The sequence below is a fragment of the Budorcas taxicolor genome, chromosome 12 (assembly GCF_023091745.1).
Source record: "Budorcas taxicolor isolate Tak-1 chromosome 12, Takin1.1, whole genome shotgun sequence".
NCBI classification, from domain to species: domain Eukaryota; kingdom Metazoa; phylum Chordata; class Mammalia; order Artiodactyla; family Bovidae; genus Budorcas; species Budorcas taxicolor.
Window position 1 is genome coordinate 12,505,471 of NC_068921.1, and position 22,548 is coordinate 12,528,018.

General features: G+C 42.1%; 1 protein-coding gene across 1 annotated transcript in view; it reads left to right on the top strand.

Annotated features, from left to right (window-relative positions):
• The window catches only part of DGKH (diacylglycerol kinase eta), a 200,385-nt gene that overhangs the window by 106,813 nt on the left and 71,024 nt on the right, over positions 1–22,548 (top strand). Inside the window, exons 5-6 of the mRNA XM_052650123.1 lie at positions 21,262–21,366; positions 21,627–21,759. Coding sequence (XP_052506083.1) covers positions 21,262–21,366; positions 21,627–21,759 — 238 coding nt within the window. The remainder of the gene's footprint in view (positions 1–21,261; positions 21,367–21,626; positions 21,760–22,548) is intronic.

The window sequence follows — 22,548 nt, forward strand, 5'->3', positions numbered from 1 at the left end:
AATGAATTGCCTCCCAGCTAGTCCAGAAACTATGCCATCACAAGAGCTCAAGAGATAGGAAAGAGAAGGATTAAACAAACTCTTGAACCTCGAGGGCCAGGCCATTCAGGATTCCGTAGACAAAAGTCCTCTGGCACGGCTTCTACTGTTTTTCTGTGCAAACATGCGCCCTGTACCAGAATGTCTGTGACCACAATATGGTGACCAGCTAGAACTGCTTATTCCTGCCCCTAAACACCAGTGTTTCATGAAGCCTGTTCCCTGGGAAGACTTAGCCTCAGGGACCACGGGGATGGCCAGTGGAAGACGTCCATCCTAATGGGAGGCCTGGCCTGTGTCTTGAACAGTTGATCTTCATGGTGCCCCCGCTGCACTGAAGTTGCCAGTGAATGGCCACAGTGCTACACAGCCTCCCGTTCTTGGGCTTGTTGTAAATCTGCATTTCAGTGATAACGTTCCACATACTAGGTCTTTCCCAGGTTCCAGCTAGCTGGTAGTGAGCTGATGCTGGCCCTCTCACTGTGATCTTGGGAGCAGCAGCTGTAGCTGCACAGACTAGAACTTCTACATTGCATCTTCTCTCTGGAGAGATGCTGCGTGAAGACTGGTGAGGGCTGCCCAAGGTCTGAAAGAGCAGCCCCAGGCCCACCGGCCATCCAGCTCCACAGAGGCTTCAAAGGTGTGCAGACCACACAGGAGACACATTCACACCGCCAGCCTGGCTGCTCCACCGAGGCTCTTTTTGGAGAAGGGCTGTGGGTTTATTTGGACTTCAGAGGACTTGACATGGCTGAAGGCTCTTTAGTTCCGTGCCCGTTTAGATTAGCCCTGTCTTCTGATCTCCATTTGTGGTGCAGAATGGAGCCTTGAACCCTGTAAGAGACCAGATCCTGTTTCACAGAGGTACTGAAATAGAGGCCTAATATGGGAAAATAAATTATCAGCAATAAAAATGTTAAAAAAAAAAAGAGAGACCCAAACCATCATCAGTGTCTGGATTAAGCTTGTTCCTTGGGAAGAAAAGCTATGACAAACCTAGACAGCAAATTAAAAAGCAGAGACATTACTTTGCCAACAAAGGTCCCTCTAGTCAAAGCTATGGTTTCTCTAGTAGTCATGTACAGATGTGAGAGTTGAGCCATAAAGAAGGCTGAGTGCCAAAGAATTGATGCTTTCGAATTGTGGTGTTAGAGTTCTTTGGACAGCGAGGAGATCCAACCAGTCATTCCTAAAGGAAATCAATCCTGAATACTCATTGGAAGGGCTGATGTTGAAGCTGAAGCTCTAGTACTTTGGCCACCTGATGTGAAGAGCTGACTCGTTGGAAAAGACCCTGATGGCTGGGAAAGATTGAGGGCAGGAGGAGAAGGGGGTGACAGAGGATGAGATGATTGGATGGCATCACTGACTTGATGGACATGAGTTTGAGCAAGCTCCAGGAGATGGTGAAGGACAGGGAAGCCTGGCGTGCTACAGTCCATGGGGTCTCAAAGTGTGGACACGACTTAGCTATTGAACGATGACAACAATCAGCTAAAGGTATCCTGTTATCCCATGGTCTTCTGACTGAAGCAGCAGAATTGTGAAGGGTTCAGTGTCTTGGAAGTTCTGTCCTCGCCAGCCGAGCAGAGTCTTTCTAAGGAGTCTGATGTTCCATATCTCTCAGGAAGTGAGAATCTTTGGCACCCTTTTAAGAAATTAGAAATAGTTAAAAGCCATGGTGCTCAAACATTCCAGAAAATTCCAGAGATGTTTGCCATCCTATTCCTTATGAGTGATCCAAGCCTCCTGCAGCCTTAAATCACTCTGACAAAGTCCAAGTGATGTGCACTCAAAGAGGGGTGCTTTGTCCACAACTCCTGGCCTTGTTGATGACTCTGGAATCTGGCCTTGCATTCAGCCTGAAATGCTCTAAAAATTAAACATATCATTATGCTTTTCAGATTTTGGCTCCATTAGACAATTTAAAATGTCAACTGGTTATTTTTTAAAATATTAAACTCATTTTAAGTTTACCTTGAACATTAATGAAATATTAAAACTTCCAGGTGGCTGTAGTGGTAAAGAGCCCACCTGCCAATGAGGGAGACACAAGAGACACAGATTTGATCCCTGAGTCTGGAAGATCCGCTGGAGAAGGAAATGGCAACCCGCTCCAGTATTCTTGCCTGGAGAGTCCCATGGACAGAGGGGCCTGATACGGGATACAGTCCATAGGATTGCACAGAGTCAGACATGACTGAGTGAGCGCACACAGGAAAGCCTCTTTGTTACTCTACAAGTTTTAAAAATTTAAGCTGTTTATAATATAGGCAAGAAAAATAAGTGATTATTCATTTCCAAAACTTCTTTGGTCTGTCTGGTAACCCACAATAAGGAGTCATGAGCTCACAGCAGGTACTTTTTAGTTTATAGCTTGCTTCATTATCTCATTTAACCCAGGAAGTAGTTCTTCTCGTCAGTGCATGAAGAGGTGAAGTTCAGAGAACTTAATTTTGTAAATTTACATAGTTAATGGGTAGGATAATTAATATTTAAAGTCTGTGATTTTTCCATGAGGATGAATAGCATATTACAATTTTATGAGTGCAAGTGCAGTAATCAACATTTTAAATAGGATTTAGTTCAATCCAGACATTCTTAGTGAATCCTCGTTACCTTACAGGTGGAGAGAGGGGTATGTAGACCAGTGTACCAGCTATCAATGATTAGACTGCTTGCTCATTGTCAATTTTTGTGTAGTCATTAGGTTAATTGTCTTTAATAGAACAAAGAGGATTTTGCAATTTTGATTGCCCTCCTCATTGTGGCAGGTCTCCAGTAATAATTTAATTTCCAACAAAAACATTGTTAAAAAAGAGATTTTTCAGTTCAGTCGTTTATGCCTTAAATATTCTGTGGTCTCTGGACCCAGTGCCTTTAAACTTTGCATGCAGGCGAAGATGGGTTTATACTTACGGAAGACAAATTACAGTCTAGTCAGCAACACATCAGAAGAAAGACTTCCCTATGGACAACTGGCAGATGGAGTGCTAGGCAGTCGGAGATTATTTTCCTGTTTGGTTTTGCTTATTGTTACAGAGAAGTCTAGCTGAGAGCAGACCTGAAGGCTTGTGGATGGTCCTGGCACTTAGGCTGTGTTTGCTGATCAGGGTTTATGAAGGATCAGACAGCTGTATAGGACAGTTTCAGAAGTTTCTAGTAAGCTGCCCCCACTATGGGATTCAAGGCAGAAGATGGTCTTTAAATCTTGGAGAGAAGCAGATTACCATCAAGAAGCTGTTAAACAGAGCTGGCATCTTAGAGTGGAAGGTGTGGCCATTAGATAACTCGGCCCTTGACATCAGAGCTTGATTAGACCTCCTTCCAGCAAGAGTGAGTGATACCCTTCCAGTGACGCGGACCCTGGACATGACCTAATGATGCTGTCTGTCTGGGTCAGTTGGTAGGCTGTCTAGTCTCTGCGATTGGGATGCTTTTGGACATTTCACTAATGCTTTGTGATAATCTGCGTGTGTATGTGCATGCTAAGTGGCTTCTGTCCCATCTGAATCTTTGCAGCCCTAATGGACTAAAGCCTGCCAGGATCCTCTGCCCAAGGGATTCTCCAAGCAAGAATACTGAAATGGGTTGCCATTTCCTTCTCCAGGGGGTCCTTCCTGAGCCAGGGATTGAACTGGTGCCTCTTACATCTCCTGCGTTGCCAGGCACCACCTCGGAAGCCCTTGTAATAATCTAGCACAGCCCTGTTTAGTATGAGCATCTGACGGTGGGTAGTTAATGTGGTAGAAAGCAGAAGTCATATAGACCTGCTGCTGATATTGCAAGTGGGAAGAGTCGCAGTATAGCAGGTGTTGTCTGTGTGTGTGTTCTACGTAGCTCATATTTATGAGGGTTGAGTACTTGGCCTCTGTGGTCTGGCTTCTGCACAAACCTTGCCCATTTTCTCTCTCAGAATCCCAACATGGATTTTTCATAGTTGCTCAACAGTAGTGTTAGAAGTTCCCTGTTTGTTAACCTCATAAAGTGAGAAAGGCTGATGGACAGAGCGGCAAATCCTTCTCCCTTTGCATACGTTTGTAAGAATCCAGGTTGTTTTGTTTTTGTACAGATGAGGCATTGTTCCTATGACTCTGTTCTAGGGTCGGGTGGAAGCATGCCCACCAGCAAGGATTGATGTGGCTACTCAAAACAATTGCTGAGGAGCTTCTAAAAAATTTTGACCCCAGGTTTAACAGCGTATGATCAAGATACATACTTCCTGGGATAGATTGTGAAGAATATATATTTTTAAATTTTACTTTACAGTACTGTATTGGTTTTGCCATACATCACCATGAATCCGCCAGGCTTTTAGATCATCAATGCCTTACTGCTCACAGCGTCTAGAATTAGCAGAGGCAGTGAAATGTTCTGTGTATGTGTGCAAAGACATATGCACAAGGATATTTATTGCACGCTGAAATAAGGAAAGATGGGAAACAACCCAAATGTGTAGATTAGAGGCTGGTTGAGATGAATGGTGAAATTTGTCACAGTAGAATGTTATGCAATAACGAAAAAGAATGATTCAATGAGCTCTCTCTGTGTCTGTATACACCAGGGTATCCTTGGCGGTCCAGTGGTTGGGACTCTGCCCTTCAAATGCAGGGGACACATGTTCAACTCCTAGTTGCAGAACGGGGATCCCACATGCCACGTGGCATAGCCAAGGAAAAAAAAAAGAAAAAATTAAATTAAAAAAATACACACCAAACTCCCAAATTTTATTCAGTGGGAAAAGCCAGCTGTGGAAAAGCATGTGTGTATAAAATGCCACAGTCTGCGTATGCACACACATGCATACATTTAAACTTCAAAAGACTACATATTTGCTGTATATGCAGAGAAGGTCTCTGAAGAGGTACACGGAAGCTTACAAATATTTCCATCAGGAAGGAAACTTACAAAATACTTATTCAAAAAATTTTGCATGCTATATGGAAGCCCTTTCTGATAGCTTCATATCAGATGCATTTGACAAGAGTGATGGGTTTAGGGTGTGCGTGCTCAGTCACGCAGTTGTGTCTGACTCTGGGACCCCATGGACTGTAACCGCTAGGTCCCTCTGTCCATGGGATTTCCCAGGCAAGAATGCTGGAGAGGGTGGCCATTCCCTTCTCCAGAGGATCTTCCCAACCCAGGGATCAAACCCGAGTCTCTTGCCTCTCCTGAGTTGGCAGGAGGGTTCTTTACCATTGCGCCAGATGGGTTTAGTAGGAAGCCCAAGTTGGACACCGCTAGAGTGCCAAGGAAACCATCATAGGCTGCATATCAGACCGTCTGTAGTAGGAGGGAAGGAAGGGATGGATGAGAGATGATGTGGGGGAAAACCAGAGAACAGTGCCGAAGGGAGAGGAGAGGGAGAGGAGGAAATGAACTTAGAACTGTTGAATTTGGGAGGATTGGTATATGAATGATGCTTTTATTGAAGGATAGAAAATAGGAAGACAGGCAGGTTTGTGGGGAGTGAAAAGGAGACTGTGAATTGGACGTTGTGAATTTGAAACAATGGTAAGGCATCCTGGTGATTCTTAGGAGGCTCTTGAGAGAGATGCTTTACAAAACTTAAAATAGCATGAAGTACTTTCGGGGGGCTCTCCTTTTCATGGCTCTTTCTCTAGCATATTCAGATATCTTCTCTATTCCTTACGTATGATTGTGGTGTAATGGAAATTTTAGATTTTAGAAGCATTTCAGTTTTGTGGTGACCGGTACAAATAAGATAATTACTTTGTTTTGACAGTTTCCATTGCCTGTGTGTTCTGTACAAAGCAATTTATGGTTACAAACCAAAAGAGCGTGTGCCCAGGGAATGAGGCTAATGTATTGTTCCAATCCCTAGTACAGTCTAAAAATATTAAATGAAGGGTAAAACTTTTAATGTGTCCATTAACTAATACTCGCTGCTAATTTTCAGTGGAAGTGTATGTGACGGCCTACATAAACAATTCCTGAAATTGCTGTGATCCTTGTTATTACCGTTAATACTGATATTAATGGTTTGTTAATAAACAAAAAACCTTTCAGTTTCCAATGGACTGTGTAATACTTCAAGGACGGTGCTCTATACGAGTATCTTTGTTGCTGTTGTTCGGTTGCTGTGTTGTGTCCGACTCTTTGCAACCCCGTGGACTGCAGCGCGCCAGGCTCCCCTGTCCCTCACTGTCTCCGGGCGTTTGCTCAGATTCATGTCCGTTGAGTTGGTGGACATAAATCTTACCTGTCCAACCATCTCATCCTCCGCTACCCCCTTCTCCTTTTACCTTCAATCTTTCCCACCACCAGCGTCTTTTCCAATGAGTTGGTTCTTTGAATCAGGTGGCCAAAGTACTGGCGTTTCAGCTTCAACATCAGTCCTTCCAATGAATATTTAGGGTTGATTTCCTTTAGGATGTCCTGGTTCTTGTCACTGTTTTGTTCTCCAAAGATAATCTGGTTTGCAGAGATCTGTCTATATTAGTAAATGAAGTTATTATTATTATTTTACCAGCACCTTTCCGTGCTCATCTTTAAAGAATGTACAAGTATATACAGGACTGAGATATAAATGAAATATCCCTGATTATTTTTTAAGGGGAGAAAAAGGTAGCAGTTTGTACAGGCTTTTCTGTCATTTCTTCTAGGATAATGCCAGTGAATTGTTTGATGTTCCTTCATTCTCTAGGAGGTGGCTAGGAAAGCAGACCGAATTTAGTTTCAAATCCTACATGTGCATCGTGACCTTGGGCAGGTTACAAACCTCTTTGGGTCTTAGGTTCCTCAAATGTAAGGTGGTTTGCTCCCTTTTGAGCTCTGTGGATGAAATTTGCTACAGTATGATATGTGATATAATATGATATATGCTGGCCGTCCCGGGTGCCACAGTGGGAAAGAATCTGCCTGCCAGTACAGGAGATGAGGGTTCGATCCGTGGGTCAGGAAGATCCCCTCGAGGAGGAAATGGTAACTCACTCAAGTATTCTTGCCTGGAGAGTCCCAGGGACAGAAGCGCTTGGTGGGCTACAGTCCATGGGGTCACACAGAGCTGGACATGACTGAGCTCCCACACATGGTATACGCCGTACGACAGATGAGATGATATATGATGAGATATATCTTAGTACGCATGTGTTCTGGCCTGTTACAACTACTCCGTAAACGGTAATTCTCAGCATTTTGGACTTTAAACGGATTTTCATTCCAAGTGTGAAAGCCGGAGTCATCTGAACTGCTGGCTCATCACTCTCACAGCCGGTCTCCACGTCCCATTAATGCTGCCTCTGGAAGGCTGTTAAACCCTTCACCATCTCTGCTGTCTGTTCTGGACTCCTCCTCTCCGTAGCAGCCCACTGCCACGCTGAGCTCAGACCCTGGCTTGTCCTGCCTGCAGTTTCAGAAGAGTCTTCTCCCCTGTCTCTTGCCCACCCGGCTGACCCGCTACGTTGCTGCCAGACTTCTCTTTCTAAAATAAAGTGCTTGCTCCCTTCCTTGCTTACAGCCCTTTCGTAGCGCTCTGTCACTCTGGGGATCAAAGCCAGACTCCGGAGCATGGCTGAAAGCTTTTCATAACTACCTTTGGCTTCTCTTTGTTCTTCCACCTGTGATTGGCCTATCACACTACTTACAGCACTGGTTCTCACCTTGACCTTTCTTCACCTGTGTGGTTTGTGTGTCCCTTTACTGGCAATAACCCTCGCTCTCCATAGAAATGCACTCAAAATCTTAACTTGAAAAAAAAAGGCACTTAATGGGACAACTGGGGAAATTTTGGCCATTGACTGATTATAAAATTATAGTAAGGAATTATATTATAAAATGATAGTAAGGGCTTCCCTGATAGCTCAGCTGGTAAAGAATCCGCCTGCAGTGCGGGAGACCTGGGTCCGATCCCTGGGTTGGGAAGATCCCCTGAAGAAGGGAAAGGCTACCCACTCCAGTATTCTGGCCTGGAGAATTCCATGGACTGTGTAGTCTACAGGGTCACAGAGAGTTGGACACGACTGAGCGACTTTCACTCACTCACTCAAGGAATTATTACACTTTTTTAGGTGTGAAAAAAAAATCCTATTTTCATCCTTAAATGCTTGAATATTGGCTCCCTGATGTATCAGTCTTGGTTAGCTGCCAAAGTTTCATTATATTTCAGTTGCACCCTGGGTGCTGGGAGCATAGATAAGGGTCCAGATCTTGAAGGATCTTGAAGTCGGGTCGCATGGTCTAGAAGATGGCAGGAACTGACTGTACTGAAATCATGTTTACTTCTCCGTGTTCCTCATTATTCTATGAGCTCCTTGAGAATGGAGTATTTCATGTCTTTGTTTCCAGGGCTTCAATATTGCTTGGCATAAAATGGACACTCATTATATTTTCTAGTGACTGAGTGAGTAATTTGATGGATGGATTCAAATAGAGAGGGTAAGTTTTTGAATGATCACAATAGATAGCCTTTAGCACTTTCCTTGTAATGTTATAGCTCATCTAATCCGTTATCTTTGCCCATTGCTTAAGACACTAATACGCTCTGTGCTACACTTGCTCTTTCGATCTTTATTTTTTATTTATTTATGTTGTATGTGTGTGTGTTTGACTTTTAGAATACACTTGTACAACAGATATGAAGTGGGTGGAGTCAGGAAACAGTCAAATATTATTCTCTTTGAGTGGAGAAAAGTGCTATAAAGGTAGAGAGTGAAAGTGGAGACCTTAGATAAGGTTATCAGTTAAGGGAAGTTCAGTTCAGTTCAGTTCAATAGCTCAGTTGTGTCTGACTCTTTGTGACTCCATGGACTGCAGCACGCCAGGCTTCCCTGTCCATCACCCACTCCTGGATCTTGCTCAAACTCATGTCCATCGAGTCGGTGATGCCATCCAACCATCTCATCTTCTGTCGTTCCCTTCTCCTTCTGCCTTCAGTCTTTCCCAGCATCAGGGTCTTTTCCAATGAGTCCATTCTTCACATCAGGTGGCCAGAGTATCGGAGTTTCAGCTTCAGCATCTGTCCTTCCAGTGAATATTCAGGACTGATTTCCCTTAGGATGGACTCTAAAGGGTCTTGTCCTACACCACAGTTCAAAAGCATCAATCCTTTGGTGCTCATCTTTCTTTGTAGTCCAACTTTCACATCCACACATGACTACTGGATGTAGCTTTGACTAGACTGCTTTTTAATATGCTATCTAGGTTTGTCATAGCTTTCCTTCCAAGGAGCAAGTGTCTTTTAATTGCATGGCTGCAGTCACCATCTGCCGTGATTTTGGAGCTCCCCAAAATAAAGTCTGTCACTGTTTCCATTGTTTCCCCATCTATTTGCCATGAAGTGATTGGACTGGATGCCATGGTCTTCATTTTTTGAATGTTGAGTTTTAGGCCAGCTTTTTCACTCTCCTCTTTTACTTTCATCAAGATGCTCTTTAGTTTTTCTTCTCTTTCTGCCATAAGGGTGGTGTCATCTGCGTATCTGAGGTTATTAATATTTCTCCTGGTAGTCTTGATTCTATCTTGTGCTTCATCCAGCCTGGCATTTCACATGATGTACTCTACATATAAGTTAAATAAGCAGCGTGACAATATACAGCCTTGACATACTCCTTTCCCAATTTGGAACCCGTCTGATATTCCATGTCCAGTTCTGACCTACATACAAATTTTTCAGATGGCAGGTTAGGTGGTCTGGTATTCCCATGTCTTTAAGAATTTTCCGCAGCTTGTTGTAATCTACACAGTCAAAGGCTTTGGCATAGTAAATAAAGCAGAAGTAGATGTTTTTCTGGAACTCTCTTGCTTTTTCCATGATCCAACAGATGTTGGCAATTTGATCTTTGGTTCCTCTGCCTTTTCCAAATTCAGCTTGAATATCTGGAAGTTCACGGTTCACGTACTGTTGAAGCCTGACTTAGAGGATTATGAACATTACTTTGCTAGAGTGTGAGATGAGTGCAATTTGCGGTAGTTTGAGCATTCTTTGGCATTGCCTTTCTTTGGGATTGGAAACTAAACTGACCTTTTCCAGTCCTGTGGCCACTGCTGAGTTTTCCAAATTTGCTGGCATATTGCGTGCAGCACTTTCACAGCATCATCTTTCAGGATTTGAAATAGCTCAACTGGAATTCCATCACCTCCACTAACTTTGTTCATAGTGATACTTCCTAAGGCCCGCTTGACTTCCCATTCCAAGATGTCTGGTTCTAGGTGAACCCAGGCACCTTGAAGCCAGGTGAACCCAGGAAGTTACTCAACTCTGTTTTTCAAACACTTGGGTGTTAGACGTATGGGGAACCTGCACACACTAAGCAAACTATATAGAAGTGCACAGCTGATGGGTGTGGCCTGCCTTTCGGTTCTGAATTCTTGTAATTCCCTTTGGTAGTTGTGAAATAGGTTTGCTTTGTACTGGCAGTGTAAATATTAATTGACTTTGGTCTCCTCTTCAAATGATGATCAGTGATTTTTAGATTTTTTAGAAATCAATTTTGGTGAACCAAGTATATTTTAAGTACTATTATTAAGTTATAGCTTAATTAGTTTGAAAATTTTTATAGGAAATTTTTTTTTGTTATTGCTAACCTGAAACTTTCTTCATCTTAAGCCTTTTGTTTTCTGTTGACATAATTGTTTGTCAACAGTTGCTGTCTTAGAGTTGATATCTCAGTTTATAGCACGAGAGATTTCACTCTCGGCAGCTTGGAAACAGGCCCTGCTTGTTTGGCTTAACAAGAAAAAGAGGTTGTGATGTGAAGCCGGACATTCTAACTGTGCACTCTGGTTCTCCTATTTAACAAGTTTAAATCGGAGATTTTAAACAAGTTAAATTTATTTTTGCCTATCATGTCGGCCAGCTAAATATCTGGATGATTGGATGAGATAAGGCACTCTGAAAATGTAAAATCCTGCAGGAGTAATCATTCTGTCTGTTAACATGGAAGTGAAAGTGTGATCTGACTGTTTGTGACCCCATGGGCCATAGCCCTCCAGGCTTCTCTTTCCCAGGCAAGAATACTGGAGTGCGTTACCATTCCCTTTTCCAGGGGATCTTCCCAATCTGGGGATCACACCTGGTCTGAGCCACCAGGGAAACCCCATTTATCAACATAAGAGCCTCCTATTTTTAAAAAACGTTTTGTTTTGTATCGGTGTAGAGCCAGTTAACAGTGTTGTGATAGCTTCAGGTGAATAGTGGAGGGACTTAGCCTTACATGCACATGTATCCATTACCCTGTGAATTCCCCTCCCATCCAGGCTGCCACATAACGCTGGGGAGAGTTTCCATGTGAAGAGCCTCCTATTTTTAAGGAACTTAATTATTAATCCCTTTGAAAAGAAGTTGTCTACATCCATGGATATTAGTTAAAATTATGAATATAATAAAATATACTAGGGGTGTCATTGATTTATCAGTTCATTATTATAGTATCAAAAGTTATAACTATATATTTATTTTGTGGGTGCGGGAAGCTGAATAATGAACCCTGAAGATGTTTACACCGTAATTCCTGTGACCTATGAACATCACTTTCTATGGCAAAAGAGACTTGCTATTTGTGATTATGTTAAGGATACTGAGATGAGGTTATCCTGGATCATTGGAGTGGGCCCAGTTATCACCTGGGTCCCTGTAAGAGGAAGACAAGAGGAATCAGAGAAGAAAATGGGTGAAACAATATGATACAAGGAAGGGGCACCATGAGCCAAGCAATGGAGGCAGCCTCTAGAAACTGAAACAAAACAGGAAACAGATTCTTCCTACAGCCTCCAGAAGGAATGTAGCCCTCCAACACCTTTGATTTCAAACTCCTATCACAGCTGTATGGGAATCCTTTGTTATAGCAGCAATAGGAACCTAATACAGGAGGGACTGCCTGACATTAAGAATTGTACTTCCCAGGTGGCTCACTGGTAAAGAACCTGTCTGCCAACGCAGGAGATGCAGGAGACATGGGTTCAATTCCTGGGTCAGAAAGATTCCCTAGAGAAGGAAATGGCAGCTGGATCCAGTATGCATGCCAGGAAAAACCCCATGGACAAAGGAGCCTGGCGGGCTACGGTCCAGGGGGTCGCAAAGAATTGAATGTGACTTGATAACTAAACAACAGCATTCGTAATTAAAGGTCATTAGAGTTATAAGAGACTGTTAATACTAACTTGGATACAAACTTTGTCTTCAAAGAAACAGTGGTTTCTCATTATACAACTAATTTATGTATGTAAATGATACGGTAGGACATCCCAACAAAGAACACTTATAGCTTTCCTTAATAGCCTCCATGAAGCCTTCTCCACGTCTTGTTTTCCAGGGATAGCAGGTCAGGGAAGCACAGCTTCAGAGGTGCTGACTTTACAGCTTCACTGTGGCCCCTCTTTGACTCTCTGGTGAACTGAATGCTTCTAGGAAGTGACAGAACGATCGCCCTGAAGCAAAGCCTTAAAGACACGACATTCCCAGAAAGATGTTAAATGCACTGCTTTCTTTTACAGTTTTTATATGGATTCTAAGATTATATGAATTACGTAATGTTGAGTTCATTGCTCCTTTGAAAAATATTTAGATTCTGGCAGCTTACAAGTCTCTATTTTGTAGTGTTAATATTTTATTGTTTTTCAAGAAAATTTTGATTTTCGAGTATTTTAGATTTTTTAATTTAAGTGAAGGGAAACTTTGATTTTTAGAATGTGAGCTCCTGTGGAAATACTAGATATGTAGAGAGAATATTGGTATTGATAGCATTGAAGTCGGTGGTTCTTTTTTCAGGGGAACAGGTACCAGGCAATTTAAAAAATTCAACCGTAGGTTATAAGGCAAATCAAATTAGCATAGAAAATGACATTGTTATGAAGCTATGATTCCCTGTATCAAGTCTTGTGATCTACAGGCTTAATCTTAAGCAGAATCATTGAAGCTCAACAATTATATGGGAGTAGGATTTACACAGGTCTCTGCAGCGTATTTTATGCCACCGCATCTCCATCAGTAATCAGAAGTCTTGCTTCATTAGATTCTGTGGACATTTTGGGTCAGTTGAGCAAGGGAACCACATTACTCATCTAATTTGAGTTTGGTATGGGAGAAGGAGGGCTTTCCTGGTGGCACAGTGGTAAAGAATCTGCCTGCAGTGTAGGAGACCCGAGTTCGATCCCTGGGTTGAGATGATTCCCCTGGAGGCAGGCATGGCAACCCACTCCAGTATTCTTGCCTGGAGAATCCCCGTGGACAGAAGAGCCTGGCGGGCTGCGGCCCGTGGGGTCGCACAGAGTCAGACGTGACTGAGCGTCTAGGCAGCAGCAGCATGGGAGAGGGAAGTGGGGCTCAGACGCTTGTGTGCAGATGCGTGTGGCCTGCAAGCTGAGATTTAAGACACCCACATCCCTTGCCTTCTCATTCCCTTAAAGAGTTTTGCTTGGGGTTCCCAAATGCTTAGTACATTTTTTTTTAATCCAGACTCAGAGTAACTGTGATGAACCCCCACATCCACACAGCCTCTCTCTTACTGCCATCTAGATGTTGCCACACTTGATTTATCTATCTTCTCTTCTGTCTATTTTATCTGAAGCGCTTTAAAGCAAATCTTTCTCATCATTGTACTGACCCCTGATTCTTTAGTAGGCATCCCTCAAAATTTAGTTGCCAGATTTTAACTCTGCCTCTTTTCCATCTTTCTTCTCAAACAAAACCTGGGTATGCAGAAGCTGTGAAAGAGAAAGAGAATCTGAGTTGACCATAGTTACTTAGTTAAGTATTTTACAGTGAAGGGATAATTTTTTTTTTTAATTTGCTATAACACTTTTTAAACCCCTCGTATAGAAAGTAGGGGGCTTCCCTAGTAGCTCAGCTGGTAAAGAATCTGCCTGCAATGCAGAAGACCCCAGTTCAATTCCTGGGTCAGGAAGATCCCTTGGAGAAGGATAGGCTACCCACTCCAGTATTCATGGGTTTCCCTGGTAGCTCAAATGGTACAGAATCTGCCTGCAATGCAAGAGACCTGGGTTCAGTCCCTGGGTTGGGAAGATCCCCTGGAGGAGAGCATGGCAACCTACTCTAGTATTCTTGCCTGGAGAATCCCCATGGACAGAGGAGCCTGGCAGGCTGCAGTCCATAGCGTCACAAAGTTGGACACAGCTAAAGCAACTTAGCATAGCACAGCAGCACATCCATCAACACCTCAGAAAAATTACTTTTTAGATCAGTATTTGTCATCTTAGAAAACCAGTGGGGCTTGAGCAACTATGATAAAAGAGGGAAGCACTGACCTTAGAAGGCAAAGGCGCCAGAGTTTATGTAGGGTTTGCAAGCTCAATACCTCTAACAGGTTTAAGCTGCTTGTATTGTGATGAGCAAGGAACCTGTCTAAAATGATAGATATTAACTTGTTGTTTCACAACACAGCACTTCAGTGATCAACAGAATGGCCAAACAAAAACCTCGGATATCACCATTTGGTAACTAATGTTGTATCACGTGGGGTGCTAAAGGTGGTAGGCTGTTACATATGAGCGAGTGAGTAACTGTTGCTCAGTCGTGTCCGACTCTTTGCAAGCCCATGGACAGTAGCCTGCCAGGCTCCTCTATCCATGGAATTCTCCAGGCAAGAATACTGGAGTGGGTTGCCATTTCCTTCTCCATGTTACATATGGGTCCCACACAGAGAAATACTACTAGGGGCAGAACTCTGGAAACTTGGGAGCACAGGGGTATGGGGAAAGGGGTATGGCTCTTTTCCCATAAAGAGCCATAAAGCTTAAGATCATTTTCTTTACATTATTTAGACCAGATCCTTCCTTGACTAAAGGGAAAATTGGCTGGTTCTGTTATCCTTCATGGTTGATTAATGGAGGTGCACCAGAATTACCTGTATAGCTTTGTCAATATACAGTAATATCTGAAATTATTCATGCCCCCCACAATAAGATTTTGATTCACCAAGTCTGATTTGGAGCATGTTTTGAAAAAACTCTCGGCTTGATTCAAGTACGGACACATCATTAAAGACCTGTGCCTTTGGATGTAGCGGTCTCTGTTTACTCTCTGAAGTATGGGAGTATCTCTGCTCTCAAAATACCCATGTAGGATGCTTAGCTATGTTGCAGTTTGGCACATTTAAATTGTCAAAGTGAATTATTTCATTCCATAAAAGGACAGTGGAAAAAAAGAGAACATACATAATTTAAGAGATGGGTGTAGATTTTATGAGGAAGGATGGAAGAGGAATATTAAGACTGAGCTTTTGGCCACTTCATGTATAGCAAACCGAGTGTAAGAAAGACGTATATCTATACCTGGTTCGGCTTTAACAAAGTCAAAGTGTAGTCCCTAAGTTATAACAAATACAGGCAACAAACATCGTTATAGCGCAGCTAGACTTTCTGTTTGTCCTGCTTTCCAAGAAGGGCCTCTCGCTGCATACGAATTTTTATTTCAATCGAGGCAATTCAGGATTAATCACTAAAGATAAAACAGTAAGTACTTGCCAGAGGGCAGACATATCTATGTAGTACACCTTTAGATTAGAAATAAGAATTTTCTAACAGAAAAAATTGTTGGACACTTAAAGTTACCAGAGAAGAATCAGAATTTCCGTCATTGCAGAATCAGAAATATTAATTAAAAGGAGGAACCCTCTATGTTTTTTTTCCCTGCAACACACCACACACTCTCACAGACACACAGAGTCTATCTTACACATAACCACCTGACATGTGTATTATACGTATATATATGTGTATGTATGTATATATATGTATATACACATATGTATATATGTATGTATGTATATATATGTATATACACATATGTATATATGTATGTATATACACACACTCACACACATATATACTGGAGAAGGAAATGGCAACCCACTCCAGTACTCTTGCCTGGAAAATTCCATGGATAGGAGCCTGGTGGGCTGCAGTCCATGGGGTTGCAAAGAGTCAGACACGACTGAGCGACTTCACTTTCTTTCTTTCTATAGTTCCTTTTGGAGAAGGAAATGGCAACCCACTCCAGTGTTCTTGCTTGGAGAATCCCATGGACAGAGGGGCCTGGTGGGCTGCAGTCTATGGGGTTGCAAAGAGTCGGACATGACTAAGCAACTAACACACGCACATTCACCACCACCTCAACCTCATTCCTTCTCTCTCTCACACGCATGCTCTCTCTCTCTCTCTCTCACACACACACACACATTTTCTCTCACTCTCTCCTCTGCACCTGCCCCATCCCTGCAGTAGGAACCTTCTATCTTAGTTGAGACATGATACCTTCCAGAGCCAGCATTCTGAACTCTCACTGCTGTACTGGGATCTCATGCTCTTTGGTAAGCCTTTCGCCATTATAATCCTGCTGTGGGTAAGGTTAGACACAGTGCAATTAAAGGAGGGGACCATTGTTTCCTGATTTGTTTGTTGATATTTCCTAATGTCTTCTAAGGAATAGGTCATTATCTCTAACTCTATTTGGGTGGTTTCCTACTCAGTGACTATTTTGTTGGCAAAATGCCTCCATTTTTGACCCAAGTTCCTATTACTTTTGTCTATGACCACACTTACACAGTGCTAGTGGTAAAGAACCTGCTTGTTAATGGAGAAGACATACGAGATGAGAGTTCGATTCTTGGTTCGGGAAGATCTCCTGGAGAAGGGGATGGCAACCCACTCCTGTATTCTTGCCTGCAGAATCCCATGGACAGAGGAGCCCGGCAGGCTATAGTCCACGGGGTCGCAAAGAGTTTGACATGACTGAAGCGACTTAACATGCATGCATACTTTCACAAGAAATATGTATATTATAGAAGAAAGCTGTGAATATGTACCTCATCTCATCTCTGGCTTCCTAACAGACACTGTGCTGAGGGCTTTGCTTGGATTGTCTCCCTAATCCACACCACACTCTGCAGAGCTGTGAGGAGCTGTTCCAGCCTCTCTTTGTAGATGCGAAACTGAGGTGCAGAGAGCCAGGAGGCGTTCCTAGCCACACACCTAAGGAAGGATGCTGTTGGTGTTCATTCTAAGTCTGACTTCAGGGTTTAGACACTGAATCACTCTGTTGTTACATTCGTGGTTTCCAGTTGGGAATTTACAATAAAATATCTTTAGAAATGGCAACCCACTCCTATATTCTTGCCTGGGAAATCCCATGGACAGAAGAGCCTGGTGGGCTACGGTCCATGAAGTCGCAAAGAGTCGCAAAGACTGAGTGACTGAGCACGCACGCATCTTTAGAATGTTGCCTCTCAAACTTGGCTGTACTTGGGAATCACTTGGGAGCTTAAAAAAATTACAACTGGTAGCTGGATCTCACCCTCTTATGTTCTGAGTTCATCAGTGTGGAGTGTGGCCTTGACATTGGAATTTTTTAAAGTCTCCCAGGTGATTTTAAAGTACAGCCAAGTTTGAAAACTCCTGCTTTAAAATGGTGCAAAGTTTTAAATTCCTGTTCTAATGTTAGTAAAATTAAAGAATGTTTTTATGACTGAAATACTACATATTTGCTTTAGAAACCACAGGCAAACCAAAACAAAATATTTAAATTGTCTACAGTTCTTTCACTGAAAGATGACCAATACAGTTATTTGTTTTTCCCTGTTCATGTATTTAAAGTCTTAACTTAATGTTGCTCTTTGATATAATTTTATATATTAATGCTAGATTGTTTTATATGTGTTTTTTATATTTACATGCTTTACTGGACTGAGAAATTATTGATCCTTTTACAACATAATCATGTTGTTGGATTAACCCTTATAGGGCAATAACCATCAAAGTGAAAGAGTATCTCTGTTTCTATGGTGTTTGTGTTTTATTTGAGGTAGCACTTAGAAAACTAATTTAGATATCTTTCCTTTTTTAAAAAATTTTACTGGATTGCAGTTCTTGCCTGGAGAATCCCAGGGACGGGGGAGCCTGGTGGGCTGCCATCTCTGGGGTCGCACAGAGTTCGACACGACTGAAGCAACTTAGCAGCAGCAGCAGCAGCAGTTGCTTTCCAGTGTTGTGTTAGTTCAGGTATACAGCAAGGTGATTCAGTTATCTCTCTCTCTCTCTCTCTCTCTATATATATATAAATATATTCATTCTTTTTCATATTCTGTTCACACGTAGGTTATCATACAATTTTGAGAAGGGTTCCCTGTGCTGCACAGTAGGTATTTGTTGGTTATGTATCTTATACATAGTAGTGTTAGATGTCTTTCCTTTGTACTCCAGGGATCGAACCCATGTCTCCTCATTGGCAGGTGAGTTCTTTACTGGTGAGCCACCAGGGAAGCTGGGGATGCCTTAGAATACGTAAAGTGCAAATCCCGCAATAAAGGGAAAAAGTCCTCTACTTCCAGAAACATCCCACCTTTGGCCCCCAGTCGGGCTTCCCCGATGACTTAGTGGGTAAAGAATCCGCCGTCCAAAACAGAAGACACAGGTTCGATTCCCGGGTCAGAAAGATCCCCTGGAGAGGGAAATGGCAACCCACACCCGTGTTCTTGCCTGGGAAATCCCATGGACGGGAGGAGCCTGGTGGGCTGCAGTCCATGGGGTCGCAGAGTCAGACAAGACTGAGTGAGCACCCACAAACTTAGTCCTCCCTGGGAATGGCCCCTCTTCCGTCCTTCCATCTGCCCACCCTACCCCCTTGTCTTGTAATAAAAAGGCTTTCAGAGTAAAACTCAGTAATTCTCAGAGTTTGCTGCTTCTCAGATATTTTCCTAATAAAGATTTAGATGAGGGACCACTGTAGTTTAATGGGGTTTGGTGACGATGCAGCCAGAGCCCTTCAGTTAGCAGCTGTGACTGTCACGTCACATTCTTTTCCTCCTCTTCTCGCTGATGAGGAGGAAGTTAAGTTAAAGGTGGGGAGAAGACTTGTGCTTTGGCGGATGGATGAGCGATTGACCTGCAGGGGAAAGGGGCAATCTGGGAGGTGTTACAGGTTGGCCTGGTGAACCAGTCTTGTCTGCTGTTCAGCCCAGCCAGTTCTGGGCTGCTCCCTGAGTATTTTTGGTCCTGCAGCCGCAAAACGAGATCTCTCTGCATTTCATGATTTATGGAGGAGTTCCTTTTTCTGGATCAACATCTTAACTTGATAATCAGTAGATTTCTTAATCACAAGGCTTGTAAATCCTGATTATAATTTCTGTATGGCTCAAAAAAATCTTATATTTTAAGAATATATTATGATCTTTACTATCTTATTATTGCCCTTTTAAAATGCATTTTTTTAAAAAGAGGAGAATTTGAAAGTGTAAACATTTTACTTTGTGAATGCATGAAGTACACGCATGATTTATGTTGCTGAAATCCTTCAGCATTGAGGCATTTATGTAGTTTCAAAAACTGCAAGAAAAATTAGATGCTATTTTTCCATCTTTCTTTGCCGTCCTTATATAGAATTCACAATGGCTTTTAAAGCCATTAAAGACAGTTAAAACCATCAGACATCCTGCTTTACTAAGAAATTAACAACAACAACAAAAACAAAATGAAAGAATAAGATAGCAAGCCTGGTTTATTTACCTGTATGATATGTATCTCACTCACTCTAAGGCCATAATGAAAGAGAAGGAATCCTTAAAGTGACATCGTATCATATAGCAGAAAAATTAAGTAAAGCATACAGGAGGTGATACTTACTTAAATACCAGATTTATTCAGTCAGTCCCATTGACATGCAGATGTTTCTGGAGTGTTGTGCCAGTCACTGGAGCCAGGGGTTTTATCATTTAATGGTACCTCTCTGCTGCACTCGATGAGCTGTCCTGGAAAAACATTTTGAAGCAATAAAGCATCCATTTGGCTCATAAGTAATGAGGGAGGCATTGCTCTTTGCATTAACTATTTATTGAGGAAGAGGAGTGACCAATTGCTAATAAGCTTTATCCAGAGAGCATAGTGGAAAACAGAAGAAAAGTGAGGTTCTGTTCAATTTCATGTGCAATTAACAAATAACTCAGTGCTGAGTGGTTCGTGCTCCCCATCCACGTGACTTCTGGCCAGCTGTATTTAAGCACGAGCGCCTGTGCAGTGAACTAAAGTCCCCTTGGTCTGCGGACGGATTGTTAGCCTTAACTAATGACGGTTGAGAGGAGGCAATAGGCAATGACCGGTGAGTAGCTACAACTGTGCTGAACTCTGTAGCTTTGAATAAAGGACTTATTTCCTAAGATGAACTGTACTGATTGAGGCTTGCCAGTTTACTCTTTTAGAGAAGTGCTCCGTGTTTGTATGTTTGTTTTTAATATAATTATTACTTTTCCATAACTTGGGAAATCTGCTCTCTAATGCAATATGTAGATTATCACTCAATCAAATGGCTTTTAACCTGAGAAAATTTCTTGTTTGCTCTATAAATAAGTATATAATTTATTATTCGGAATTAGTTTCCAGGTAGTAATGTAACATTTTGTTTTTCTTTCACAAATAAATAAATGGTCCCTTCTTTCCATAAATGCTCAGGGTGTAGCAACTTGAAGATTACTGCCAGAGTATTGTATTCACGCATAAATAGTGGCTGCTTTCAAGCCATTTCAGAATCTTACCTCGAAGAATCTTACTTTTGGTACTGTAACAGCATGAAATTTTTATCCCTCTTGCTTTAAGATTCTTGGTGTAATGAATTTGCCTTCTTTAGTAACAAGAGAAAAAAGATGAAAGTCACAATTATTTTCTTCTCCTAAAGCCAACTAAAGGACTTGCATGCTAATTTCTCTTCCCTGCTCTCACTAAAAAGTAGTACAGTGGAGTTCTACACAATAGGAAGAAAAGTTCATCACAGAAATCATATTACATTACATTACTTAGAATAGTCTTGAAACTGTAATGAAGCCATTATGAAATCATTTAATATTACATTCCTTGATTTTTTAATTTAAAAAATTTCCATATTAGAAAATGTATTAATTCTAAGCTTACTGTGAATTATTTTGAAGTATATTTTAAATTGATTTTCAAGATATATTCCATGAAATAAGAATACTCTGCTCATTTGAGTTCATAGACTTGGGTAAAGGGCTGAAAAGCCTGATAAGTGAATAGCAATGAGATAAAAAACCAGAAAAGATTTGTCAGAATGTGTCTTTCCTAGAAACATTCTGTACCACAGCAAGAACTGAATCCATTTACATTATAGGGAGTGATACTTTCTTCATCAAGGAAGTAAGGACTCAAAGGTTAGAAATAGAATCACCTTGCAATATGTTAGGTCTTGTAATAACCTCTCTTTGTTGCCTGTTAGCAGTCATTAGGTTGAATTATCCCTTTCAGATAATCACTCCATTTAGAAGACTAATGCTGTGCGCTGAGAACAGGAAAGAGATGGAGGATTGGATCAGCTCGCTGAAGTCTGTACAGACCAGAGAACCTTATGAGGTAAAGTAGCATCTCTCTTGTCCTCTTGCGCTCTTAGAGAATAAATGTGATCCATAATGCTACAGCTGTATTCTGTGGGGGGTATACGTAGATCCATTCAGAAACCTGTTTAAACCTGATATAGTTTTTTTTTTTTTTAGCTAAAGCAAAGTGTTTTAGTTTTAAAAATAATGGATTTGAAATTTCGATCATCATTATGTACCTTCTGCATATAGTCCCGTTCTCTCGTTTGGCAAACCTAACTGACGTCTCATTTCCAGGTGGCCCAGTTTAACGTGGAACATTTCTCAGGGATGCATAACTGGTACGCGTGCTCCCACGCCCGACCCACTTTCTGTAACGTGTGCCGAGAGAGTCTTTCTGGAGTCACGTCCCACGGCCTGTCCTGCGAAGGTACAGTAGCATCCAGGGCGTGTCCTCCTCCAACACTGTCCTTCCTGTAAACACGCCGCCACCGGCACCTCTGTGAGCAGAGAAACAGCATCACAGCAAGACATTGCCCTTGGGTGAAAGCAGTCAGTGGGAGCCTCTCAGGGGACCAGAGTGTTGTCCTTAAACTGTGGCTTCAAGTGGAGCTCTGCCCAGATATGAACGACTTAAAAAATAGTTCAGCTTAGGAAAAGATAACATGCAATCATCTGAAGGAGGAAATGTCAACCCACTCCAGTATTCTTGCCTGAAAAATCCCATGGACAGAGGAGCCCGGTGGGCCCTTGTCCAAACAGCCTCAAAGAGTAGCACACAACTGAACAAGTGAGCATATACACATAAATAAAAATGTGGCATTTCCCTCCTCGGGAACTAGCATTTGCTGGTAAAGAAAACTCTGTAGACTGTGCATATCCTTCTCATTTTCCAGCATTGTTTTTCTGTTCTGTTTGGTTATAGAGGACAGAACTTTCTGGTGGACAGTATACACCCTTTTGGCAGAATTTCTGATGGTTACTTATACTACATCATTTTAAATGTTTTATTTCATTTGTGTTTAATGTAACTGGGGCTTCCCTGGTGCCTCAGATGCTAAAGAATCTTGCCTGCAATGCAGGAGACTTGGGTTTGATCCCTGGATCAGGAAGACCCTCTGGAGAAGGGAATGGCAACCCACTCCAGTATTCTTGCCTGGAGAATCCCACGGACAGAGGAGTTGGCTGCCTACAGTCCAGTGGTTGCAAAGAGTCGGAC